Here is a 27,862-nt window from a genome sequence, read left to right on the forward strand (position 1 = left end):
GGAGAGGGCCGGGCCGGCGCGTCGAGCGCCTGAGGGCGCCGGGACGGACCCGCGGGCGGGCGGCAGGCCCAGCCCGGGCCGGGCAGGAGGAAGTGAGGAGCGAGCGGGGCCGGGCGCGGCCGCGGTACGTCGCTCGGCGCCGTCAGGCAGGGGCGCGGCTGGCGCGGCCGCCTGCTCGGGCCGCGCTCCGGCCGGTGCCGCGGGCGGTCGCCTCGGGCCGCCGTCCGTGCCTTCCCCTAAATTTTTGGGGGAGCCGGGCCCAGCGGCGGGGCTGGGCTGGGCCGGGGAGGCGGTGGCTCCGCTGTTGGCGGGCCCTGCTGGGCCTTTCCGCCGCTCCAGCCTCGCTCCCCGCGCAGCGCGTTGGCCGCTCCAGAAGTGCTTCGGGACTTTCCTTCCCCGTCCTGCGCGGAGCCGCCCTGGGAGCAGAGATGATGCTCAGGTTTGGGCGGGGGGGGAGGATCATTATTCTCCAGAGCTGAGCCTTGCACGGAGCCTAGTGGGTCGCACGGACGTGCCTTGCTGTGAAACACTCTGTGAGAGAACCAGTGAAATACGATATTCGGTGTCGTTTCGGAATCTGAGCACATATATTTAATTTTTTGAGCAGGACTGGCCGCGAGGTGTCTGCAGAGCGGTTGTATTGGTAAATCTCGTAACGGCGCAGCATTCTGGCCTTGGAGAATGATTCCTTCCTCTCATGGGGATTATTTGTATCAGATTTATAACGCTGAACACAACTGCAGGTGCATTTTCTTTTAGGAATCCTACTACCAGTATGAACATCTTTGTACTACGTTGTTTCCAGCACTGTTTTGAGAAACAGTTTCTATTTTTTCCACTCATGGCTTGTATAGCCGGCATGTAATTCTGTACACTGAGCTGCAACTAAATTTCCTCGCTTCTAGTTTTAACCTTCCCATGAAAATTGGTTTTGAGCTGTTGAAGAACAGAACTTTGCATCTCAGCTGGTTTAATTATTTCTGGTATTAAAGTGTCAGTTTTTTAAAGAAACTGTACGGTTTATTGGAGCCTTTTTATTTTATACTCTAGATCAGAGCCGCAGACGTGTGCTCATTCTGAAACCTGATAGCTGGTTTAAACATCTTAATATAGTTCATCTAAGGCTCCTGCAGGGTAGAAACAGAGTTCTTGAATTTCAGAGCAAACTGTTATTCTGATGAGATGTCTCTGTACTGACAACAGTGACTCACAACTGAGGAATAAAGGAAATTAGGGAAGCTTTGAAGTTAGGTAGCTTATGGCCTACCCCTGACAATTTTTAAAATGTTTTTTTTTTCTTCCAAAATATGTAGTGTTGCAGTCATACTTGTGTTTTGCCTGTTTCTCCCCCAAGTCTTTTGAGCATGAAAAAGTTCAGGCAGTGGATGGAATAGAAGGATGCAGCTGAACAGGCTCTGACACTTAAATTGTTCCTGTTGGTGGTCAAGTGCTCTTGGGTGTGCACAAGTCTTGTAGCTGCTGAGGTGTTGTGTGGTGTGACTTTGTGGTGAGGATTAAGTTGCTTGGTTCCCAAGTTAATCTTACAGTGGTCTAATAGTTTGTTCTGGTCATAGTCTGCTATGACTACGCTGCTTGTTCAACAAAGATTTTTCTTTACTCACAGAATTCCATGGAAAATGGCTGTAAGAATAATCCTAAAATCAGTGGTGTATGTAAATGTATTTTTGATACATTGCCAAAACTTAATGTCCTTTTAACAAGGACTTTTAATGTCCTTTTAACAAGCTTTTGTTAAAAGCTTGTTTTGTTAAAAGCTTTTTGTTTGTGTACTCTTAAATTACTAATTTATCACTTGTATTATTTTAAAAGAAGGATATTTGGCTTTTAAAGCTGTAAGGGACAGTGGTTGTAGATACGTTTTTAAAGGAAGGCATTTTTATGTAGTGATAATGAACTCTTTAATAAAGGAAAGCCTTTTGGTACTATAGCTGGGAGTTTACTAACATTTCTGTGGGTGATTAGGGCTTTGAAAGACTGACCACACACCACATAAAGTTATTACATCATCTAAAGGCAGCTGTTTACAAGTTTTCAGACTGAATTCTTTACTACTAAACATGTGAAGATTGTATTGTTGAAGCAAAGGACTTGAAAACAAGATATACTTATTAAAAAATAGATATGATAAATCTTATTTTTAAAAAAATCAATCTTTTTAAGCTGTTGAACAGACTTTCTCTTTTAATATATCATTTCCATGCATACTTAGTAAAATTAAAATGAATTATTTCTGTAAATGAAGTAGGAAAAATCAGGATCCCGTAATGTTGGAGATACTTGTTTGCAGTCTACTGGGGATTGAGAAACTTTGTGGAATGGCTCAAAAAAAAAGAAAGTGAAGTGTGTCAGCTCTTGAAAGAACATAAATGTTTTTGACAACATAAAATGGAGCTATGCAAAACAAGACAGGTGTTTTTTTTCCCATTGTGTGAAAAAAGTAAAGGGAGAAAACTACTCAGAACTTGTATGAAACTCTTCTTTTACTATCTGAGTATACTTAAAAAAATATAATGGTCATTTAATCATGTTTTCATGTGGGGCAGGAGGGGAGGAATCTTGCTGTGTTCTTCATCAGTTTCCACATAAGCTATTTCAATCCCATGCTCACACCACTTCTTTGTAAGTCATTAAAAACCATTAAAGTCCATTTACGTGTATCAGAAGAAAGTGAGGAAAAATATTTTTTAACTTGGAAACACATGGATGGTCTATGAGACTTTCCTTCAGCGGGGTCTGGATCCTGCCCCTCAGATGTTAGTTACCTGGCAGATGGAAACTCCTTAAGGCACAGAACTCCTGTGAGCTGCTGCAGCAGTGTGGAGGTGTGGTGGTGACACTGACACCCACGTGTCACATCTGTGCATGGTACGAGAGCCTCACCAAGGCAGCACAGCAATCTGTGTGTTCCTAGGGACTGAAAGATGAGGCTTTGCCCAAGTTTCAGGTTGTCTGTAGTCACTGCTTTTCTTTGAGGAAAGAGTTTTGTTAAATACTCTGTTTAAAAAGAAACAATTACAGGACTGCTGGATTTCATTGTTTTCCAATAGCTTCTGAAACTGGGTTCAAACAGGGTAGGAGAAATAGCAATAGATTTTGTGCTATGTGAATGCCATCAGAGAAAAGTTGTGGAGAAATAAGATACCTAGGCACAAGGACAAAGGTTATTTGCCTTTGGGTATAAATAGTCATTGAGATTGTCCTTTAACTGAATTAAACTGTGGCATCACAGATTGGGAATAGGAACATTTACATTACAATATATTCTGAACTTGTTCACTGCCCTTTGCTGTCATCTTCAGAAGAACAAATTTTGCTAAGGTACTGCAGATCTTTCTTCATGTATCCACTATGGTCAAAACTATAGACATATATGGTCAAAGAAGTATTTTCAAATTGTTCTTTTTCACTTTATTGGTTGTGAACTGTAGTTCTAAAGATGATATTTAACTAAGATGCTTGCTCCGTGGTATTTTAATAACTATGATGTAGTTCTTGCTTTGTTGAAGTGAATTATCTTTCTAGAATGATAAAAATAAGAGCCTCCATTTTTTTCTGAGAACTTCATGTTGCAATGCCCACACAATTTGGTTTTCATATATTGTATATTACTGGAACTGTCCATTTCTATTGAAGAAATGGCTGTTATAAGTTATTAAAGTTCCCATTTTGTGCTGCTCTATTTTGTCAACACAATTTTCTGCTTCACTAAATCAAAATGTTATGCAGAATGACAGATGCAGTACACTTTGTCAGAAATAAGCAGTCACTAAGCATGGGAAAAGAGCTTTATAGTGGAAAGTTTCATTAAAATATTGTTTGTAAACTAGAGCAGGTTGTTTATTTATGTTCATTTGCACTCATGTTTTCTTTTTGCTTTCATTTATGTGTGTTTTCTTTGTTTTCTGCATTTCATTACATGTTTTCCACAACCCTTTTCTTTCAAGGAACTAAAGAAGGAAATCAAATGTACTATGATAAGGAGCAGAAATGGGGAAATGGGTCTGTCCATGATCAGCAGTACAGTGGCTGTTCTGGGACTGCGGTCACTGCCTTGCATTTTGCTGAACTCTGATCTGTATGAGGAATGAGTCTGGTCACAGATTTAAATTGTTTTATGTTTTACTTAAAGCTAGCTGTGCTTACCCAATTCAATTTTGTTTTTTTTTTTTCTCTTTTCTTTTTATTCTAGGCTTCCTGCTCTGAATGTTTCTTTGCAAAATGAATATTGCATTGTTTCACAAAGATTGGACCCTCCAGTAGAATTTGGAAAGATCACTACACATAAATCACATAAATCAAGAGCTTATTTTTCTTGAACACTTCTGTTCAGCTTTCAAAGTTTTAATCACAATGAATTCAGGCTTATGGAGTCAAGAAAAAGCAAGTTCATCCTATTGGGAAGAGCGGATCTTTTACTTGCTTCTCCAAGAATGCAGTGTCATAGACAAGCAGACTCAAAAGCTCTTGAAAGTGCCCAAAGGTAGCATTGGGCAGTTTTTTCAAGACCGTTCTTCTGTGGCACACTCCAGAAATATTCCATGTAAAGGCAAGAAACTGCAGATTGGATTAAAGATTCTGGAACAACCTCATGCAATCTTGTTTGTGGATGAGAAGGATGTTATAGAAATAAATGAAAAACTAGCTGAGTTGCTTCTGGCTATTACTAACTGTGAGGAAAGATACAGTTTGTTTAAGAGCAAAAGCAGGTTAGCTAAAGGAGTCCAGATAGATATTGGCTCACCTGTTAGAGTGCAGCTGAGATCAGGGGATGAGAAATATCCCGGAGTTGTTCGCTTCAGGGGACCCTTAATGCAAGAAAGGTCCCTAACAGGGATATACTTTGGAGTAGAGTTGCTGGTAAGTTACTTGCCAGGGCGTGGTATCAGATACACTTTATGAGGTGAGTTAAATATGTCTTCAGTATAAAGAGGAAGTCCTAATTTTTTTTTTTCCTAGAAGCTTATTACCCCTAAAATCCTAAACCCTAAAGTCCCGAAACCTTCAGTCTTCTCATAAATACTTTTATGTGAATGTGTCCTATCACATCAGATTTGTAATCTCCATCTTAAGTGAAGCTTGATGTGCATGGGCTGGCAGAAAGACTTGAACATACTCTGAGTCCTCTAGCCCAGAAGAATTTAATTCATAGAATTGTGGAATGGTTTGCTGGGAAAAGACCTTAAATATCATCTAGTCCCAAACCCCTTGTTAGGTCAGGGACACCTTCCAGTAGACCAGGTTGCCCAGAGCTCCATCCATCCTGGCCTTAAGCACTGTCATGGATGAGGCATCCACAACTTCTCTGGGCAAAAATATTTACAGCCTTCTCATGGTGAATATCTGACTCTCAGATTTCTGCTGAGTACTTTGCCTGTGTCAGGATACAGTCTGTAAATGCAGGGTTGGACTTTAGGGCTGCTGTTTTTGTAGATGCCTAAAGTCCAATGACAACTAGTTAAAATAGAGAATCTATCTGTTCTGTGCTTCTTGTGAGATGTTTCTGCAAAATTAATGCCAGCCGTAAGCTATTGAAGAATTAGGTTCAGGAGAGTTCTTCTCTTGTTGTAGAAGTATATTTTTCAAAGTACTCTTTAAGCTTTTCCTGAACTCTTTGTAATTCCCACTGAGAACCTCAGGGAATATCAGGCCCAAGTGTTTCTGAAAATCATCTAACTTTAAATGGCATGTAAGTGGAATTTTGAATGGTTAGCATTCAAAATTGAATGCTTAACATTCAAAATTAGTATGAAGTAGTCTTGTCTTGATATGGCAGAAATCTGATGATTGAAGCAAAATTTGCACCTGAAGAAAACATGCTTCTCTGAGTATAAAGGCTTCTGCCTGCAGCTACTCTCTAGTGACATTTTGCTCTTTATTCCCTGAAGATAGACAGTTTGTATATTTGCCACAGATTCTGACAACAGAATTCTCTCAATAACGATAGTGCATCAGGCAAATTCTTAGTGCAATTTATCCAAAACACTGGATTATGTTACTGCTTTTTTAGAAGTCTGTTCTTCACAAAGTACATGATTTTTTTTTCCCTCTTTTTTCCTTTCTCTTCTTCCCCCTCCAACACTTAGGAAGAAGGTCGTGGTCAGGGCTTTACTGATGGACAGTACCAAGGCAAACAGCTTTTCAGATGTGATGAGGATTGTGGGGTTTTTGTTGCTTTGGACAAACTGGAGCTGGTGGAAGATGATGACAATGAACTGGAAAGTGACTATGCAGCTCCAGTTGACACAATGCAGGTAGAACTTCCTCCTCTGGAGATCAACTCCAGGGTTTCTCTGAAGATAGGAGAGAGTATAGAGTATGGCACAGTTATATTCTGTGATGTCTTACCAGGAAACGAAAGTTTAGGATACGTTGTTGGAGTGGACATGGTAAGAAAATAATCTGACTTTAATAACTTCTGCATGTGTGTTAGCTAGTGAATGACATGCACGTAGAAGAAGAAACATTATCCACAAGCTACTTCAGCGGAGGCTGACCTAAAATGGGAAATAAACACTGTGTTCAAAGATGCCCTTGGTGGTAATTGTTTCTTGGCATCAGGTAAATGGTGTCGTATTTGATGCTAAACAGTTCAGGTGAAATACTCTGCTTACTCTAAGGAGCCTCCACTGAGCTACTTGCCATGTTAGGTGTTAGTCATGGAGTCAAGTGTTTGTCTTGTGAGACTGGCTTTGTTCTGCCTGTTAAAAAAGTAGGCTGAATGTCTTTTTCTTTTGTTAGCCATTTTTAAAAGCTTTTTTTTCCATGTAACTGTTTTGTTTGACTTTGTTCTACCTTAAAAGTGTGGGTTTCAAGGACAAGAAAATGTGAAGCTTGTAATGAAAAATTATTTCTAGCAACATGAATTTTTTAAAATGAACAGCTTTAAAATTTTTGGTAGTTCAAGATTGTTCTGGTTTTGTAGGTTAGATGCTTCCATTTTCTTGGTTGCATTACCTGTTTCCTAAAAATGCACTGGAATTGTTCTAGCTTGTTTATCAATAATGTTTTTTAGAAGAAAAATGCTTGTTAAAGTAGGAGCTGTTTCTCAAGAGATAATGTTTTAAGCTTTTGCCTTTAAAGACTGTAATGTTTGGCTATTCTAAATACAAAATTAGTTACAGGAAAAAGTAAATGTTGTCGAATGTTTCATTTTCCTATTTTTTATATTCCTAAAGACGCATGTGTGTACTCAGTATGATGTAAATCTTCTTTTGGGATACATGTAATGTGTTTTTCTATTTTTAGGATAATCCGATTGGAAACTGGGATGGAAGATATAATGGAATACAGCTGTGCAGTTTTGCAAGTGTTGAAAGTACACTTCTTTTGCATATCAATGATGTTATTCCAGGTATGCCCTGCTTTCTTAACCAGAAGGCAGACTTTGATAACATCTAGGACATCCTCCACCTAGGCACACTTATATGATTAAAACAATACTTTAGTATTAATTTCCTAAATTCACTTGAATTACCTTCTCTGTTATATTTCTCATCAGTATTGCCCTCCTTTTGGTTACAGTCTCACTAGTAGAAAAGCTTTAATTCTGAACAAAATTCCTGTCAAATTGTATAGTATTTACAATACTATGCAGCGTCTAATCTTCATGAATATGTGGGTGTCTGTAGTGGGAATCTTTTCTATGGACTGTTATTCAATTTATTTCAGGGGTTCAAATATCTTGATCAGAAAGCTGTTCTTTCTGTGCTTGAAAGGTGTTGACAGGATTATATATGCATTCTGGGAATAAGTACTTGGAAATGCCAGTCAAGACTGTGGAAAATTCACTGCAGTAATTCACTGAATAGTGTTAACTTGTAACAACTACAGTTCCTTGGTTCCTTTTCTGAAGAAAGAAAAGTTTGTATGAGTTTGGGCACTATCTCTAGGCAGGTTCTAATGGGTCTGTAGTCTGTAATTGTTGCTCTCACACTTCAATTTGACTGACTTTCCTTATGTCTGCCTCCTACTTGCTGGTTTAGTTGGTATACATGTTTTTGCATGAATTTTCTGCTCTTCTCTGGAGAATTCACAGGGACTTCTCCATTTTTTGAAAAGAGTATTTATTGTAGATGTATGTGTAGAAAAAAGCTTAAAATTTCTTGTTTCTGTTTCCCGTAATGGAAACACATACATAAAGGATGTGAAGACAACCTATTTGATGTGTTCAAGAAGTAATGGTAGACTTTGCAGTAAGCAATTGCTGATGTGATAAAAGCAGATTGTATACACATAAAATGTTGTTCATGTGCCAAACAAGGCTTTGTTCTGCTCAGTGTTAAAGCTTGTGTTGGCAGAGCTTTGTTCAGTTAGGTTTTGAGGTGAGCTTTGTGTAACATAGTGAAAACATAGCAAAGGGAAGCTAATACTCTCTTCATGTGCCATGTCTTAGAGACTGTGTCACAGGACAGGAGACCTCCCAAGCTTGCTTATACCTCAAGAAGTGGTGACAAAGGCTTGTTCAATCATAGTAAGCCAAAGGCTATAGGTAAGTATGGGAAGGGATTTTCTTTACTTTTATAAGATTACAAAATTTTGTTGCTTGCAAAAAAGTATTGTCATTTCTCTCAGTTGAGGTATTATTTCAGTTATGTGTCAAGTTCACAGAATCATCAAGGTTTGCAGAGGCCTTTGAGATCATCAAGTCCAACTGTACTTAAAAGTTAAATTTCTCTGGAGTATTAGTATGAATTTAATCATTTTAGAGATGGTAGACAGTTTAAGTTAAGATTGCCCAAACTGCTTTCATTTTCATGAAAAAGAGTTTGAGGTTTAGCAAAAATTCTAGACCATATTACCTAGTTGTCTAGTATTACCAGGTCAGGGCTGCATTCTGTTTCTCTGGAAGTGTGGTGTGTGTTTATTGTTTTGTAGAACTAGTAACTTCAAAATTTTTAGCTCAGGAGCAGATCTATTTAATAGTGACGGTAATAATTTTGCTGTGATTCAAAACCAGAATTGAATTCACAAAATATAAACTACCTTGACTTTGTTTTTCTTCAGGTCTGAAAACCCTCCTGGGGAAAAAAAAAAAAACAAAAACAAATTGAAAGAGAAGCAATTTATAATTTTTAATTTTTTTTTTTTTTAAGGCAGAAATCAAAATTCAGTGTCTTTTGATTCTACTAGTGGCTACATTGGGTAGTAAAATACTAATGACAGTATATTGTGTAAGCTGTCATTTTACCTGGCATTGGATGCTGGCAGAGATGATCTTGACTGTAGTAACTGTGATTATATGTTGTCATGAGTTATAAATTTGGAACTGGATCAGTAATTTATTTGCCTACTGTGAAATTTTGGTACTTTAAAACCAACTGTATTGCAAATACCTTCTTCTATCCATAATTTTTAGTCATGAAAAATTTGCTCTTGAGAGATATTTTCTGCCATCTTTTCAGCTTGGTGACTTGAGATTTCAGCTCAGAGTGTGTGCTGGTTTGATGTAGACTTCTACCTTGTTGTAAGCTTAGAACTGTCTTAGCCTGTGTTTGCTCCTTTGTGGAAAGGCAGTTGTGTCTTCTTAAAAGAGTAATAACAAATTTATATTATGAAATAAGAGTGTAGGTGGCCTTTTGTAAATAGAGATTAATATCTTTAATAAAATATGTTGTTTTCCAGGATCTACCTCTGAACCTGGAAATAGAAGCAGATCTGAAGTCTTCTACACATTAAATGGCTCATCAGTTGACTCTCAGCCTCAAACAAAAACAAAATCCCCATGGTATATTGATGAAGGTAAAGAGAGGATAGTTTTTTATGTATTTATTTTAAAAACCCACAAAACAAAACTAGAGTTTATTATGTTCTTCACATAAAACAAGGATGAGATTAAATGTAAAACAGTTGGACTGTGTTGGCATAGTGGAATACATACCACATATAAAAGCATCTTGAAACCCCTGTGAAAATGTACTCTGTCTTGGTGTGACCTGTGGTTTTATTCTGCATGTAGGGGATTATGTTCTTGGCAGTTCTTGTGCGGCTCTGTGGGAATGCACATGTCTCACAGGCAAAATAAAAGCTGAGGCTGGGATGGAAGACATGAAGTATTCCTTGTAGCTGAGTGTACACAGTAACTGCATTTTGCCTGTCTTTGTAGCTGTGTTATAGATCCAAGGGAACTGTAATATTCTGCCATGCCAGCTAATCAGTCTGGGAGTGGGAGCAGGGAAATTATCTAAGTATACGTGGGGTTTTTTTCTGTATTTTAAAAAAGTTATTTCTGTAAAATATCTCTTTTTGTTTTTAAAGTATGAGTGCACATACTTGAAGGATCAATATATCTTGATTTGCTTCCAAACCTATATTTTTTTTCCTTAAAAAAAAAAAAAAGTGTGGCTAACTGGCTTAATGACTGAAGGGGTAAATACTAAACTGTAAAGGTACTCCAGAAAACTGCAGTAGCAGTAGCCCTTGAATTCTTGGAACCACAAAAGAAAATGGGTTAAAATTGTTCCTGGTTCTGTAACAGATGTCTTTTTTTTAAACGTTTTTAAGACATTAACTTCATTTAATGAAACAGCATGGGAAGAATGGTGAAGATGAAGAGGCTTTTGTTCTGTGAATACCAATTGTGTACGAGACACCCTTCCAACTCAGGGTATTCTCTGCATAGACTATGCAGAGAGATGAGAAGACACAGAGTGCTTGTGCTGTTCCATGTAGTTGTGATCTCTTTTATCAGGCACTGCATTGCTCATGACATGTTTAAGTCCTTTATTCTTTATAGACACTGATAGATTACCTGTTTTAGAACCAAAGTATGTTGTGATAGAGTCAGTGAAAGAAGCACTTTTCCATTTGCAAATGATATCTGCAAGCAATTATTTATGCCTTTATAAGCTGTGAACCAGATTATTTCCTCAGTCACGATGACCACTGAGCTCTTTCTAGTTTTGCCCCCTACAGTCATAATCCTTGGGGCTCTTAACTCATGTTCAAAGAAAAAGCCTCATGTGATGATGAAAAAAAAAGATTTAAATCCCAACCTTCCTGTAGTTTCTAACATCTCCTTTCTCTGCGCTGTTAATTTCTGTTCCTTGTGGTAAAAGTGGTGGGACTGCAGCAGCGTCTGCTCAGTCAGTTCTGTGTCTCCAGTGTTGCCAAGTGACAAAAGTCAAAATTCTTCCTAAATGTTCCCAGCTGTTAGTGCTTCCCACCTGTTGCATCTGATGTTGCTGGTTTGAGAGCCAAGTCTTCCCTTTTTTAATACAAGGGAAGAAAACCCCAACACTTACTAACATCTTGGTTTTGATTTTAACAGCTGCTGAAGACCCTTCAAAGTCACTTACTGATTCATCTCCTGGATTTGGGCATTCTTCACCACCACTGCAGCCACCTTTAACAAACTCTGTGTCTACAGAAAACAGATTTCACTCCCTCCCCTTCAGCCTGACCAAAACAACAAGTACTAATGGTACTATTGGACATAGTCCTCTCTCTTTATCTGTTCAGTCTGTCATGGGTGATGTGAATACTACAGCTACACAGGAGAGTCCATCAACAGCAAGCCCAATTGGAAACTCACATGGTCTTGAAGCAGGTTCCTTGGCTGAAGTTAAAGAAAATCCTCCTTTCTATGGAGTAATCCGCTGGATTGGCCAGCCCCCTGGAGTAAATGAAGTATTAGCAGGACTGGAACTGGTAAATATAAATTCTAGTTCACATTAATGTTAATTACTAGTTTTGTTTCTCAGAGCTGGTGCCTGTATATGCTGCAAAAGCAGCCAGTCTGGGGGACTTGACCAAACAGGTTGCCAAGTGATTTCCTTAGTGCTAAGTTCTTTGGTAAACTCTGACTTTTATGGCTGCCTTACACCTTACCCTGTTAGTAGGCTCTGAGATGTTTGTATCACAGTGGGCAAAGGATTTTGTAGGACTGATCAATTCCCTGCTTTAAAGGAGTGTTCTTTGCTTACATTATGGAGATTGTAATTGAAAAATGAAATTTAAAGCTCCTTTAAGTGGAAATTTATATAAAATTCTCTAGCTGTAGTAGTCTTTGTTGAATACAATTCTTTGTTTGTTGTTTGCATATCAGCGAACAGGCAATCGGTGATGACTGTCAGAGCCGTAAGGCTGGTTTTGATAATTGACAGTAGTGATATTGTTGATTTGGCAGCCATGTGCTTTATGTATTGCTGTGGGCCCTTTGTAAAAAAAACCTACAGTTGCCTCAAACATGAATTGCTGTTGTGTACTGACATTCCCTCTGTGGCAGCTGCTGCCAAGGTTGTGATGGGGTGTTGGTTAAATTAATGTGTACACAGTTAGGGAGATGGGGTTCTTTATTTTGGGACAATGTTCAAGAAAATATTATTAGTGAATAATATATTTATATATATATTAACATATATATTTTATATATATAAAATTTATATATATATAAATATATCAATAAAATATTTTGAGTGAAGTTGAAGCCATAGCTTGCCACAGGCATTCTGAGCCTGCTCCTTGGGTTGTCATGCATTAACTTGGGTGCCACTTGTGCATTTCTGCATTAAAGCCTAGCTGTTGTTAGTAAGCAGACAATGTACCTTAAATCCTGTTCTCAAAGATAACAGCTTGTTGGTGTTCACTCCTAGATTGTGTTGTCTCTCCTTGATGTACATTTTATGTGTTTCAAAGCAGGCATTTTTCTTGTGCAGCCAAATCACGCTGTAATTATTCACACTACCCCATGCTCAATGATTTTAATTAAGTGGTAAAAAGTGCTCTTTCTGACTACAGAAGGAACCTGGACCAAGTTAAATACACAGTCTCTCCTCCTACCTCCCCCATGCTGCTTTTCGTGGAATTTTTGTTTTATTTTGGATGTAGTGAAAGTTTAAGCATGAAGGAAGAAAGAAATATTCAAGTCTTAATTTTCTCAATACATCCAGTCAAAAAACAGCTCAGTTGAGGCTTTGAATACTAAATTGCAGAAACAAGTGTGTATCATGCTTCAGAGTAGCAGAAGGGTGACTTATGGGTAGGTACTTTATCAAATGTCTTGCTGCAGAATTGTAGAAATAAGAAAAACAGTGAATTCTCACTTCAATTTGCAGGAAGATGAATGTGCAGGCTGCACGGACGGGACATTTAAAGGAACTCGATATTTCACGTGTGCTCCAAAGAAAGCTCTTTTTGTTAAACTCAAAAGCTGCAGGCCAGATTCCAGGTTTGCCTCACTCCAGCCCGTTTCCAACCAGATCGAGCGCTGCAACTCTCTAGGTACTGACCTGCTTATTTCTTGTTTATCAGCTGGGAACTGGCCAGGGCTTTGCTTTCATTCATTCCTGCAATAAGTTCTTTTACTGGGCACTTGGAAATCTGTACAGGTATTACTTAATTGAGATTAATGAATAGCAGATCAGCCTGTACAGAATACAGTGAGTATTGAATTATTCTTTTATGCTTTAAAACAAGAAAATGTTCATATATTTAAAGGAATGCCATAAAAGTATGGGAATTTTTTATGCTGTACACTTTTTACTTCAGAAGTTGTAAAACTATCTTGCTGAAAATGGTATTTTTAACTCTAGCACTGTATGATTGCATGAACAGAAATAAAGGCAGTTATTTTTCTATAATCTATAACATCATATTATTTTAGTCTCTAAATATTAACAAAGAAATGCATGTATTTTTATGATGGAAGTTAGTGGTGACAAACTTCTTTTTTCTATAACTTCAAGTATTTTAGATTTCTTGGGTCACGTTGTATTGTCAGGGACAACAGCAAAGAAAAGTGTCTGATAGTTGTAAGATAGTGTGAACTGGGCATTTGTAATGAAAAGAGATCTTCATTCCTACTGGATAAAATTAATTCAGTGCTGCAGGCTTTCTGAAGCACTCCAGTGTGAAATGTAAGGCCTTGTTCCCTCTCTGTAAGACAATGAGTCTCCGCTATAATAAAATGCTATTCTAGTCCAGAGAAGTAATGCTTACACTAAGGCAGCAACTTAGTTATAAAATATTACTGGGAAAATCTCAAGGGGGATAAAATTTGAGGCTTTAAAGTGTCTTTTGAAAAAAAAAATTTCAGCCTTTGGAGGTTACTTAAGTGAAGTGGTAGAAGAAAACACTCCTCCAAAAATGGAAAAAGAAGGTTTAGAGACAATGATTGGAAAGAAGAAAGGTATCCAGGGTCATTACAACTCCTGTTACTTAGACTCCACCTTATTCTGGTAAGTTCATAATTTGTATAGTGGCATCCCTTGCTAGAAATGGAGACCATGTGATCTTTGCTTGAGTGACTGTGTGTATTCCTGTGCAGCTCCCAGTGTCCTGTGCTGCAGTCCCTTGCTCTCCCAGTGCAAGCAGTGCAGTGCTGCTCGTGTCCAAACTGGCCTGGCCCTTATGGATGTGCTTGTTTAGATGGAGGGAGTCCCTGGCCTGTAAATGGTTGAAGGATAAGGAGAACACAGGCCAGGGGGTGGAGGGAGGGAAATGCCTCTTACAGCTTCTTTGCAGAATCCTGCTGGGGCAACTGGTTCTGTACTTTGCTGCAGAAATGATACTGGGTTGGAGTGGACTTTGCTATTTAGTGCAGCTGTGTCCCCTGTCCATAATTGCCTCTTTTTGAGTTTGTTTAGTTCTTTAATTCTTCGGTGGCTTTGCTTGGTTTGTCTTATATTGCTCAGGCATCTGAATGGTCAAAACAACCTTCCTTTTCCTTTTTTCTTTGTAGCCTGTTTTCTTTTAGCTCTGTTTTGGACACTGTGCTACTCAGACCTAAAGAAATGAATGATGTAGAGTATTATAGTGAGACTCAGGAGCTGCTGCGGACAGAGATTGTGAATCCTCTGAGAATGTAAGTAAAGACAAAAACTGGTCTCTAGTCTAACATGAATTAGAGAGATCCTGCAGTGTTTGCATTCCTACTGCAAATCTTAGAAGTTTGGTTACCTGCTGCTACTCTGTGCATTTTTTTAAAGTATTTTTACTTTTTCTTCATAGCAAATTTAATCAGTGATAACTGGAAAGAGTTATTAATTGGTGAGAAATATTTTCACTACTTTCTTACTTGCAAATGGATCAGCACGAAGCTATTGTAAAAATTGTACAAGTGTCAATACTAAAGTATTGCTAAATACAGGTTATGTTTGTTCACAGCATTCATCTTTGTATGTTTTTAATGCTATTGTACTTGACAAGAAAATTATTTGGGTTATCTTATATGGAGTTTCACAATTTGATAGATTTAGCAGGGCTTTAGAAGTTTCATTACTTTTTACATGTGGTCTGCAAGTGGCCAAAATGCTTTTATTAAAAAAACTTAATATGACCTTTGTAATTTCCCAGGCACAGTGAGCAAAGGAGCTGCAACAAAAATCTCCATGAAAAGTTGTTGTTCTTAAGTTTAATTTTTTTTCAAACATGTGAATAATACAGTTGTTGTTCCAAAATTCTGTGGGCTGTCACTGAACAATTTCTGACAAAGTTCTTATTTTGATTAAAAAAAAATGTTGTCCCCTGAAGCCTTGTTCTTGTCAGGGAGTGTGTGCTTGGCCTGGTGTGTTCCAGGGTCTGTGGAACAGGTAGGATAGCAGGATGCACACTGAGTAGCAGAAATCTCAGGTGACTGAGGTGGCTGAATGTCTTACTGTCCTTTGGTCATGCTTAAAAACTTTAGGGGAAAAGACTGAATGCTCAAAGCCTCAGCTTCTTAGGTCAGCAGTACAGCTCTGTGTCTTTTTTCTCAAATGATGGTTTTTTTTTTTGTTAACAACTCCCACAGTGCTGTTATTATGTGACATTCTGAAATTATGTGTTAAGCTGTGCAAATTAGAGTGAAAATAAATCAAAAGTAATTAACTGACAAATCTGAAAATAGTTGTCCTGGTAAGTTGATAATTAAAACTGCTCTTAAAGATTGTAAAAGAACATTGAGCACTACATTAAATTTATACTACATTAAGAAAACTGGGAGTCAGATTAAATATGAGAAATCGGTATGTAGTTTTGAAGAAATACTGTATGCAGTTAAGGAAGGACTTGAGAACCTGTATTTCAGTTTTTAAATGATTGTTTTTTTCTCTGATTTGGTCAAAAACTAATAGCTTATTAAAACTTATAAGCTAACTAATAATGTGTTCAAAAACTAATAGCTTATTAAACCCATTTATTGTAGATATGGATATGTATGTGCTACAAAAATAATGAAACTGAGGAAAATACTTGAAAAAGTTGAGGCTGCATCAGGATTCACTTCAGAGGAAAAAGGTAATGGGGGAAGTTTGCTTTTCTTTGAGACTTAGAAGAATTAATAAGAAGGAACTGAGGAACCTTGCTACATAATTATACCAGGACAAAACACCAAATATTTTTCTGTGGCAGTAGTGTCTTGAGCAGAGATCTCAGTGACCACTGGCTGCTAGAAAGGTCTTTTCTGCTTTCTCGGAACCCCAGCTGAACAACTTCTGGAGTCTTCCATCGCCTGGATTTCTTTTAGTGCCTTCCTGTGCCCCTGGAACTCCCTTCAAGCAGTTAGTGGAGGAGACTGATAAGGCTGGGGTGTTTGTCCTCTTTCAAATTGTCACTTTGATCCCTGAGGCATAAACTTCTTCACTACAACATTTCATTGTTACAATGGTTATGTAGTACTTTAAGGAATAAAATGTTCAAATCATGTTAGAAAAATCAGTTCCCAACTTTTTGATTTTCTGCTGTATATATTGATTAATTAGCATTGTATTATGTAACTGTTTTGCTTTTATTCAAGAGAATACTACTTTCTTTGTAAATACTGAATGCTGGAACCAGTATTTACTGCAGTTAGTGGCAGGGAGAGAAATATACCAGCAAACTGTGGTGGGGAAGAACAGCCCTCTGGAAAGTGCTGTTGGCTGCATTCTTGGTTGTAGAACTCAGTCTCTAATTTAGATGAACTTGGGACTTGGGTTTTGTGTTACTGTCACTGCTCCTCACTGGCTCTCTGCAGATTCACTGTTTCCTTTTGAAAGCTTTTATTTCTCCTGGAAAAGTTGTGTGGTGCTAAATGATTCCTCTGAAATACAGAGCATCTTTTTTAACTTTACTGGAAAGCTCTGTTACCCTGTTGAGCCTGTACCTTTTATTAGGGCCATTTAACACTAAAAGAATAAATAGAGGTTTTTCATGAAAATATTCATAGCTTGTGATAATCTTACTGGGGTAATAAAGCTGTAAACATTCACTGTTACTTTTTTCCTGTGAAAATTTTGAAAACCTTCACTTTCAATGAGTCTTGAATAATGTATCTGGTTTTGCATGCTAACAAAACCTTTTTTCTCTCCTGCCTCCAGATCCAGAAGAATTTTTGAATATTTTATTTCACCATATTCTAAGAGTTGAGCCACTGTTGAAAATAAGGTGAATCTTATTTCTTTGGCCTTCAAGGGCTTCGTTGTATCTTTGCTGTACACAGAACAAAACTTACCTTCCACCATTCAGCTTTCAGCAGCAAAGCTTGTGCACATACCTGAACTCCTCAAGGGCAATTCAGAAGTCTCCTTTCTTCTTAGTAGTGGTAACACTGAGCATCATGCTTTTATGATGCTCTGAATACTCTAAAAAGTAACATTGGGTTAAATGCTGCTGGGATGGGAGTAGGTTACAGTTTATAGCAAATTTGATGAAAGTTCCCAGGAACTTTTGATGGTGAGATGAAACAGCTCCAAACTAATGTTTTTCTTTTGCTGTTAGAGGCTAGTCAGTCCTGTATGTTTTTTCTCTATAGTAGCAAAAACTATTTCTTCAACCTGAGCACCATCTTTTTATGTCCTTTCTTTTGTACTTCCAGAGGAAATTGAATTGCTCATCTGAAGATCTCCTCCCAAATATATCAGTTATGTTTATTTAACAGAAACACTATCTGAAAACACTGGTACTTGATACTTGACTATGTTTTGGACATCTGACCTCAAAACATACTTAAATTGGTAGCTTAATCCTGCGTCCCTCTCCCTAGCTATACAAGATATGTTTGTGGTTTTGTGGCTCTTGTTTTTTGAAGAGGATAATTGGTTTGTGGTAGGAATGTGTGTATTTAATATAAAGGGGTTTTTCCCCTTTTTTTTTTTTCTTTTGGTGAGTATAAGGAAGTTTCTCCAGACTGCTTCCTATGGCTTGCATTGGCAATTTGTGGTGAGCTGGCTTAGGTGTGGAAGGAGTCTTAAAAATTACAGCTGGACAGCCTTGAATTTGGATTATCCTTTTGGAGAGTTCTCTGCTAACTATAGAGCAAGTCTAGCTACATTAGCCATCTGTGTGAGACTTCCACTGCAGGAAGCAGTGTAAATATCACCCTGATTTAGAGGAAATGTTTCATTAAACCCATCATACTGAAGATAATTACTGTGGTTTCATTTGATATTTTATTACTGAAACTCCTAATTGTCTCTCCAATGAAAGCTGCTTTATTCTCTTGGAGTTTTTGATGCAGATGCTTAGTTGGTAGTTCAGCCATGCATAGGCATATGTTTTTAAAACATGCTCTGAAACTCACACTGATTTTGTTTCTTTAAATTTTTCCATAATCAATTCAGACTTAATACTTGACTGCCTGGCACTTTGTTGTTGGGGGCAGAGGGCTGGCCTTTGTCAGGCTTTGTTGTTTGTTTGGGTTTTTTTTAAAGCACAATATATTTCAATGCAGAGAGGATGTCTTGTTGACTATTTTCATGTAGGTGTTATTTTCCTAGAAAATACAGTCGTCATTACAGTAGAGCTTCAGAATCTGTTTTTTGTTTTTTTGTTTTTTCTTTAAAACTGTTTTTAGATCAGCAGGTCAGAAAGTACAAGACTGTTACTTCTATCAAATTTTTATGGACAAAAATGAAAAAGTTGGAGTACCAACAATTCAGCAGTTACTGGAATGGTCATTCATCAACAGCAACTTGAAATTTGCAGAGGTTGGTGACAGCACTTGCCTTGTTAGAAGTGATCATACTTGTCCATTCAGCAATGGGAGAAAAGTAGGATTTGGTGCAAAAACATGCAGGCGTGTTGGAAATAGGAATATTATGTCAGTGATCCAGGATGCCTACAGAGCAAAAATACTGTAATGTTCACTTAATGAGATGTATTCTTTGGTTGAAGAGATCAAAGTGATTTAGGTAAAGAATTACTAAAAGAAAGCTTCTTAGCTCTTGCCATTGAGTTGTTTTAAGGACTAGTACTTTGAGATACCTCTGTCTGTGGGCTGTGAGTTTGACAAACATGAATATATTTATAGCATTAGAAGAATGTCTACAAAGTTAGATAATTATTTATCTCAAGTTCATTACATTATATTCTGGCATTATACCTAGGCACCCTCTTGCCTGATTATCCAGATGCCCCGGTTTGGAAAAGACTTCAAAATGTTCAATAAAATTTTTCCATCCTTGGAATTAAATATAACTGACTTACTTGAAGACAGTAAGTATATAACATTGCACTGTATAATGAAAGAGAGTTGCTGAGAGTGACTAAATATTCCTGATAGTGAAAGTATTCGTGATAGTTCGGGTGGGTTTGTTGGGGTTTTTTTCTGTTAGATATTTACCAAGATAGTGTGAGATGCTCAGGCTGAGGAAAAATGAAATTTACTGGGTAGAAGGCTTTTCCCCCCTCATGTCAATTAGAAGCTCAAATTCAGAAGAATATATAGAATAGAGCTTTTTTTTGTTTATTTAAGTGTTGAGTACCTGTACAACTGAACTTATTTCAGGACTGCTTTTAAAATTGAGTTATTAGCAGCAAAGTAGTTCATTAATATGGCTGTTCATTAGACTAGAAGGGAGCCTGAGATGAGGATGTGCACCTGTGGTATATTGTGGTTGTCCTTTTTTTTAGCCATAATTATATCACTTTTTTGTAACCTAAGTTTCTGACATTAGTCATCCACTGAATTTTTCATTGCATTATCCTAAGGAAGGACACCTGGTTTTAAATTTGAGATAAGAATTAATAAAACTGCCAAAAATCCTTAGAATAATAATCTCTGAAGTTGCTGTGGCCTTTCCTGGCCATCAGCTTATGCTGCTTTTTTTTTATTTTGCTTTTTTTTTTTTGCTGGTGTTGACAGCTGTAGAAGTAAGACCACTATGATGAGAGAGAGCTAACATGATTTAAAAGCCTGTTTTTGCTTATTCATACACTTGATTTTTATCATCTTGTTTTGCCACTTACCAATGTATATGTTTTTCTCTTAATCCACATTGCACCAAAGAGAATTTAAATAGAGTGGCACATTTCTCTTTGATTAGCAATCTCATTTTAACTTTCTTTTAATGTAGTGTCATTCTCCATTTAAAGTAATAGTTCTCCTTCATATTCCTTTTGTTAAAAATCAAAGCCTCCCCAGCCTGGAGACTAATACCTTTGTTGCCACTGCAGCTCCCAGGCAGTGCCGTATCTGCAGAGGGCTCGCTATGTACGAGTGCAGGGAGTGTTATGAAGACACTGATATTTCTGCTGGCAAAATCAAGCAATTCTGCAAAACGTGCAATACACAGGTAAGTGCTTGGTTTTGGTATTCACATGGGTTTTACTCAAATGGTTAATGCTGTGGTAATTGAAAGAAAGGCAGAAGAGCGTAGTGAAACTTCTTCACTAGCATCAGTATAGCTGCCACCCAAGTAAAGTGTCTCCTTTGGTGACAGATCTGGAACTCCTGCAATGTGTTTATCAGCATGGCAACTGCCAAATCCAGGACTGGACAGAGTGGAGAAGTAGTAACCATGTGTTTTAAATCTAATTTTATGTTTATGCTGCCTTGTTAGAGTTGATAAATTCATGACAAAAATGCTATGTTTTGCTGTATGGCAATTACATGAAGGTGTCAGTCATGGCTTATTTTCAAATCTGAGCATAGTAGAAAACTGTTGCATTAAACCTGACCTCCCTTCTAACCTTAGATTTGAATTTTCTGGGCAATATCGAAGTACACTAGTGGGGAAAAAATAGAAGAAACGTTTAGTCAGCTGCTGTTATTGCAGTTCCTTCTCTAACACCATTAATCTTCTGTTCAGCAGTAATGTCCTTTTTAGCTTTGTCTGCCACTGAAACAAATAATCTTACAGGGTTTTTTTTCTTTTCTGAAATATCACTTCAATCGTAGGTTCATCTTCATCCCAAGAGACAGAGTCATAAATTCAATCCATTGTCGCTTCCGAAGGATCTGCCAGACTGGGACTGGCGGCACGGCTGCATCCCCTCGCAGACGATGGAGCTGTTTGCAGTGCTGTGCATCGAGACCAGCCACTACGTGGCCTTTGTCAAGTACGGCAGGGACGACTCCGCCTGGCTCTTCTTCGACAGCATGGCGGATCGGGATGGTAACCTCTCGTTCACTCTTCACTTTCTCTTACATTTTTGTATGTGTAGTTTAGATTTCAGCAACGATTTCCTAAAGTTTTGGGGATATTAGTGTAGTTTAACTTGATGTACTCTGTGCTGGAATACTGATCTTGGCTCAGCCTTACCTTAGCACATTGATTTCATGGCAGCTGCTGATTTGTGAATTCTGAATTTCACCTCAGTTGGATACCTTAGTAATGAGAAGGTACAGAAGTAACTGCAGAAGTTTCCTAGTAGGACTCCCTATACATTTTTCTGTGTTTTGCAAATTAGGCAGAGACAATTTTATATAATCAACTGCAGGAATGTACTTTCCATTTATATTTAAGTTGATGTACATTATTATCAGCATAATTTAACAAATTATCAACAAATATTTTATTATATTATTATTTAAATATATATCAACAAATAGTTTTATTACTTTTTCTTAAATGTCTTAGAGTAGCTGTCTTTAGAATAAAGGAAGTAGTCACATTACAACATCTCTGCTGTTCCTTTGAATCCCTTTAGAGTTATCAATGGAAAATTGTTACCCTCTAATACTACAAATGTCAGTAAAACAAATGTTTTCTTAGGTACTGCTTTTTAAACAGATCCGGTTTCAAAGTGGACTCTCTAATTCTGGTGCCTAAGAAAAACAGTAATAGATGAAGTGTCAGACACATAGTAACAGTTTTTACATGAAGTATTCTTGAACCCCTCTGTTACAGTGTTAGTTGGCAGGGAGAGAAGAGTCTTGCCTCCTGTTGAAAATGAAACTGCTACAGAAGTAAAGTCACTTTCTTAAAACAGCCAGAAGATAATCAAGCTTCATTTCAGAGTGCTTGGAATATGTATGACTGCTGTTTGTAAAGAACCACTTTATTTCAGGACTTTAGATCACATGGAATGCTGGAAATATCTCCTGCTGATCTTAGGGGGAGGTTTAGTATTGCAAATATTTTTCTTCAGTTTTTCTCCATAAGCTAAAATTCTCTGCTGGGAACAGCAGGATGTTCATACTTGTGTTGTTTGCATTTGCTCATTTTAATGAAAATGGCCAGGAGCAAATAATGCCTTAGTCTTGCAAGTCAGGTACAGACACGGTTTGTAAATTCATCAGCTCTTACCAGTTTTAATGTTATTAACAAATTCAGTGCATGTGAGGTGGTTTATGTATTCAGGTCACTTTCCTAAAGTCCCACAGAATTTTTAGTGTTAATGAAAACGCAAGGGTCTCCCTGGTTTTGTGTGGTGTTTGTGTGGGTGTAGTTTGCTGGTAAACACTACAGGATATTCTGATTGTAATAGTGATTTCTTGAACGATACACTTCTCATAGGTGTTTACCCTGCAGCAGTCTAGTGTGGCATATAAGTTTTTTAGAAGGTGTTTTCAAGAACTGGTGATGCTGTCATAATAAAAGTACATTATGAAGAGCAAATATATGTAGGTATTCTCCTAATCTGTTTCTCCTTCTTTCTTAATGGCTTAAAAGGAGGTCAGAATGGCTTTAACATTCCACAAGTTACCCCGTGTCCAGAAGTTGGTGAATACCTGAAGATGTCTCTAGAAGAATTGCACTCACTGGATTCCAGGAAAATCCAAGGCTGTGCACGAAGACTGCTTTGTGATGCTTACATGTGCATGTATCAAAGTCCAACAATGAGTTTATACAAATGAACCAGGATCTCTGCAGAACTGAGGAGACAGTACAGAGTCACCCACTCTTGGGTTTGCTGCAATTTTGGGTAGTTCAATGCAACCGTTGCTGGCAATGGAAGAAGTTGACTATGACATCAAGAGGATTTACTGTTCCAAAAACTACATATGGAGTTCTGTCACTGAAGTATTTAAGCATTTTGCACTCTAGGAAGTGTGCTTGTGTGTGTTTGTTTTATAAACAAAGTTAAGTTACTAAAACTTAAAAGCTTTAAGTGCATTGATGGTACACAGGCTTTTTAAATGTTAAAGGTGGAATTATATCAGGAGACATCTTCTTGGTCCATTGGGAATGTAAGGATACAGTATTCTAGCTCAGTGCATTTCTGTGGATGGGGATGATGATTCTCATGTGCTTCTCTACCCCCCACCCTGTCTCCTCATTCTTGATCTTTTTAGCACCATAGAGTCTCTCTCAAAGAGAGAATAACTTCAGTTTGAGTAAGATAAATTTTAGATTTATGTGATTGCATATTACATTCTCTTGTTTACTACATTCTTTTCAGTTCCAAAAATTAAGATTCATTTAAAGATCTGAATCCCTGTCTTGCAAAAATCAAGCACACAGACTTGCTGTGTTGTTAACTTGCAACTTTTGGAGGGGAAAGAGAGGAAAAGAAGAGGGTATTAAGGGGAAACATAATTGCTAAAATACAAAATTAGCAATGAAAGTTAACAGATGTCTTTTTCTAAGTGTCTATTTTTAAAGAAACAAAGCAGTCTGGGACAGAACAGCAACTGTACACAAATGATTCCAGGACAAAACAATAAAATCATGGATTGCCTCAGGGAATGTTACTGAAGTGAATTCTAGTCCTTGGTAAATAAAACTGAATTTTCTACAGTACATTAAGCTACTGCCTGGGAATGTTACACATCTGACTCTTCATTTCAGGATTAGTAATATTAAAAAGAGAATATTAAAAATCTCTGCCTGGAAAGATGAAACTATAAATAAAGGTAGATCAGAGTTTTACTGTATACCAAGTACCTGATGAAAACTAACTTGAAAAGCTGCAAAACCTGTGTTTATGTAAAGTACTATACTTTGAAGTCTGTTGGTTCCTGTTTGCAATGACATGCTGTTGTTTTAGTTGCCTTTTAGATACTTCTGTCTACACTATTAGCAAACATGCAACTATATATATACAGTAACATCTGGTCGTATAAATTGCATCTATATGAACTGTACATTTTCAACTCTGAAACTGTTTTATATGGAAACTTCCTTTTTGGGATCAAGTCTATAGAAGGGAAGAGATAACAAAATGTAACAGAGGAAAAGCCACATTGAAAAAGCCACTGTTTTAAAGGCAATGGAGATTGATCCCTTACTGTAGAAAGTGTGGTTACTTTCTTTTTCTTGGAAAACCTAGAATCTTTCTTTGGGGCACACTCTACCATAGAGGGTAGTAGAGAGAGGTTTGAAAACTACTTGAAGGACTAGTCTGTGAGAAGCAAGGGGTGCTGAGGGGGTTGATCTGTTCCATTAGCCTTTGCATGAAGTGTGCTCTAACCTTTCACTCTCAAGAGCAACAAGGTTATTAGAAGTGTCACCCTTGCTTTGGCCTGGAAGAGTCTCCTGGCTTTCACTTTCCCTTGCCTTGTTTAACCAGTCTGTGCTCCTTGGCAAAACTCTTTTGTTTCAGTACAGAGCTCTTGTCCTCTTTCTCTCCTGAAAAAAATTGGTGAGATTTTAGGTGATGGATTCTATAACCAGGCTCGTTGTGTCCCAACCTGGAAGGAGGTCCAAGCAGTGGACCTTTGAACAAGGAGCAAACACAGGCCCAAGCACAAACCTGCACCCAGGAGACCAGTCTGAATGTCTGGATTCTTTCTCTTCCCTAGCCCTAGATTTATTTTTGACTTTCCTGGTGCATTAATTTCATATGTCTTCCACTGGTGTCATCTTTCCACCCTCTCCCAGCCTCATTACGTATAGTTACCTCTTCCTGCCTGAGCTTGGAGAAAAGCCTTGGACCTGCTATGGCCAGAGGAGACAATTGGAATTGGCAACCATATTAAAGTTTCCTAGGTGAATAATCTTGTAGCAAAATATCCACTCTTTTATACAGCTGGAAAGTATTCAGCTTTTCAGGATATATATTCGATTAGCAGAAGTGAATTAATACATGTGGGTGTAAATGAGCTTGGCTTCTTGCCTCCGAACTTCTGGCCTTTCAGTGGAAAAGGAAAAGAAGTGTGGACTCTTCCTGTGGGACACATAGGGAGTATTCTTTACTGGGCACACTTCCTGGTGACAAATACTGTGTTTGGAAAGGCAGCCAGTGCTTTACAGCCTGCCTTTTGTACTATAGATTATTGCAAAATGGTAAATAGTTTTGCAAGCACTGTATGATTACATGGTTAGTTTGTTGCCCACTTAAGAGAGCAGAGATATCTTCTACAGCATGCAAAAAAAAAATAGTTTTTGCAATCAAGGAGTCTTCTTTTAATGGAAAATGTATTGCTGTGTTCTGTACTGCACTGCATTGGAGGTCATCTGGCAATATAAATGAATGTTACAGAAATAACCCCAATTTTATTTCCTGTCTCAGAAATGAGTATACAAACAGCAAAGTGATTTCACTGTGAAAGGAAACTAGTAAAATAACTTATATGCAAGGGTAAAAAAGGTGGGGTTTTCTGGGTGTTTTTTAGCCTTCGGCATATATTTGTAGGGGATTTGAATAAGCTATTTTGAAGCTTGCATTCTAAGCACCTACTGCTGTTAACTGTAATGCCCAAAGAGTCCAGTGACTAAGCACCCAACATTTATGTTGTTTAATGCATTTGGAAAACCTCCCAATCAATTCTTTTCTCTTTTTTTTTTCTTTTAATATGGCAAATGTCCCCCCATATTAATAGCACTTAGATCATTCTTCATGGTTTGGCTCATAAGTACTGCTAACAATGGCCTTAACCTGTGAGTAGGAAAATACAGCGACAACATAGTTCCTGACAGCCTGTAAAAATGTAAAGTTTCGTAGGACAAACTTTTGTAACTGGGGAAAAACCTTCATCCCATTCAACTTGCCTGCTCTGCTAAACATTTTTAGAACTAGGGGTTCAAAATGGAACAAATCACTGTGCCACTAAATCCTTGCTTATTTTGAACATAGAGGGTAAAGAGGAGGTATTAGCTAAAGGTGATGCCTTACAGATTTACTCAAGCAAACAAAATCCTTCAAGAAAGCCCCAACCAAACCCACTGTAAGTTACATCAGAAGGCTTGTCGTTGGGCGGGGGAGATAATTGGAGGAAAAAATACAAAAATATCTATGTTCAGTAAAGGTCTTTCTAATATGTGATACTGATTCTGTGCTCTTGAAAATTGTAGTACTGTGTTGTACTGAACAGCCTGTGAGATTCCCATTTTAAGCAAGTACTGTGTGTAACAAGAATTGCTTTTGATCATAAATGGTTCATTTCAATGCACTTATTTTTCTTGTGCACTTTATACTCCACTGAGTAGCTGAGCGTGGTCACCATGATCCCTGACAATTGCCAGTTCCATACAATACCAAGGCACCACCGTGCTGCATACCAGACTGGTGTGGTTTCCCAACTGAGCTGGTGTAAAAAGCAGCTAAAAAGCTCTGTGTATTTTTACTGCTGTAACAAAGCATGTTTTTATCTGTTCTTGATGTTTTGCTAAATAAACATCCCATGTTTTGTGCACAAATAGTCTCTTAAGCTTACAAGGCTGTCTCCAAGAAGGCATAAGGGAAACAAACCATTGGATCAGGTTGCCCTCAACTAGCCTTAAATTTATTTTTTTTCCAATGGTAGGGCTGAATAAGCTGCTGCTGGAAAGGAATGTACTATGTGCTCTTTCTGTATTAATATTAATTAAAAATATTATTCTTATGGCTCTATTCATTTCTTTGGGGCTTGGAAATGTGGGAGTGTCATGAAAAAGCATGAAGACAAGGTGAACTAGCCAGGGTGTTTTGTGTACTTAAAGGCAGTTTTATGTATATACATTTTAGTCCTTCAACATTTCTAGGAAACTTAGGAATTGGTATTGTATAAAATCAAGTCTAAGAACACTACTTGTGTCTTACCGATTAACACCTAGTGCTGTAAGAGAAAACCACTGAAAAGCAGCTATAGCTGCCTGGAGTTTTCCTGGGGGGATTTTATTTTTAAGTTCTTAGTACACGACCTTACTGACCCTAGTGAGCAGCGCCTCCTGGAATAATGCTGTAGCTTCACTGTTCAATCCACAGCTGCCACTTTCTATGCATTTTCTGTCTAGAAAAAAACACTTAACTCCTATCCAGTAGGAGTAGGTTTACCTTTCTATTTATTTTTCCTGAGTGTTTTAGTAATAATAAATAAATAAAAACTGATAAGTATGGTGAATAAAATCCTACCTGAGCATGCAAAATCAATTATGTCAATATAAGTAATTTAAAAATTTTTACCGTACTGAAAATCCTTAAACACTTGTAAAAACACAGGTGCAAAAGCTATTTTTAGGAAAGAGCTGCTGTGAAGGGTGGGTTTGTCGTTTGAGCTGAGCTTTGCACGAGCAGATGATGCTCTGTGTGACTCCTTGCCTGGGCGGGGCCGGCGCTCGGGCCGCTCCCGCTCTGCGGCCACACGGGGGCAGTGCCCGCCCCGCCTGCGCCCGGAGCGGCAGCGGCGGCGCCGCCGTGTTCCCGCCGCCGTGTCCCCCTGTGTCCCCCTGTGTCCCCCTGTGTCCGGCTGTGTCCGGCTGTGTCCCCCTGTGTCCCCCTGTGTCCGGCTGTGTCCCCCTGTGTCCCCCTGTGTCCCCCTGTGTCCGGCTGTGTCCCCCTGTGTCCCCACGGCTTTGTCCTG

General features: G+C 38.2%; 1 protein-coding gene and 1 long non-coding RNA gene across 6 annotated transcripts; one reads left to right on the forward strand and one right to left on the reverse strand.

Annotated features, from left to right (window-relative positions):
- CYLD (CYLD lysine 63 deubiquitinase) lies at positions 1 to 26,905 on the forward strand. 5 transcript variants are annotated; one of them, XM_053987320.1, is made up of 18 exons: positions 1 to 92; positions 608 to 743; positions 4,211 to 4,878; positions 6,105 to 6,407; positions 7,267 to 7,372; positions 8,414 to 8,509; positions 9,643 to 9,759; positions 11,288 to 11,667; positions 13,074 to 13,239; positions 14,054 to 14,195; positions 14,699 to 14,821; positions 16,142 to 16,233; positions 17,295 to 17,361; positions 18,770 to 18,902; positions 19,302 to 19,410; positions 20,371 to 20,489; positions 21,095 to 21,311; positions 22,812 to 26,905. In XM_053987320.1, exons 3-18 carry the CDS (start codon positions 4,372 to 4,374, stop codon positions 22,994 to 22,996), a joined length of 2,862 nt encoding a protein of 953 aa, XP_053843295.1. In that variant the 5' UTR covers positions 1 to 92; positions 608 to 743; positions 4,211 to 4,371; the 3' UTR covers positions 22,997 to 26,905. The 5 variants fall into 5 exon arrangements, with proteins under 5 accessions (XP_053843295.1, XP_053843294.1, XP_053843298.1 ...); XM_053987319.1 differs by lacking the exon at positions 608 to 743; XM_053987323.1 differs by lacking the exon at positions 608 to 743 and having other exon boundaries at positions 6,105 to 6,272.
- On the reverse strand, positions 21,295 to 22,957 carry LOC128812733 (uncharacterized). Its single transcript, XR_008438809.1, has 3 exons — positions 22,871 to 22,957; positions 21,459 to 21,523; positions 21,295 to 21,382 (listed from the first exon to the last, which is right to left on the reverse strand). It is a non-coding gene; the product is annotated as an uncharacterized LOC128812733 (long non-coding RNA).
- Positions 26,906 to 27,862: the final 957 nt, after the last annotated feature.

The sequence above is a fragment of the Vidua macroura genome, chromosome 11 (assembly GCF_024509145.1).
Source record: "Vidua macroura isolate BioBank_ID:100142 chromosome 11, ASM2450914v1, whole genome shotgun sequence".
NCBI classification, from domain to species: domain Eukaryota; kingdom Metazoa; phylum Chordata; class Aves; order Passeriformes; family Viduidae; genus Vidua; species Vidua macroura.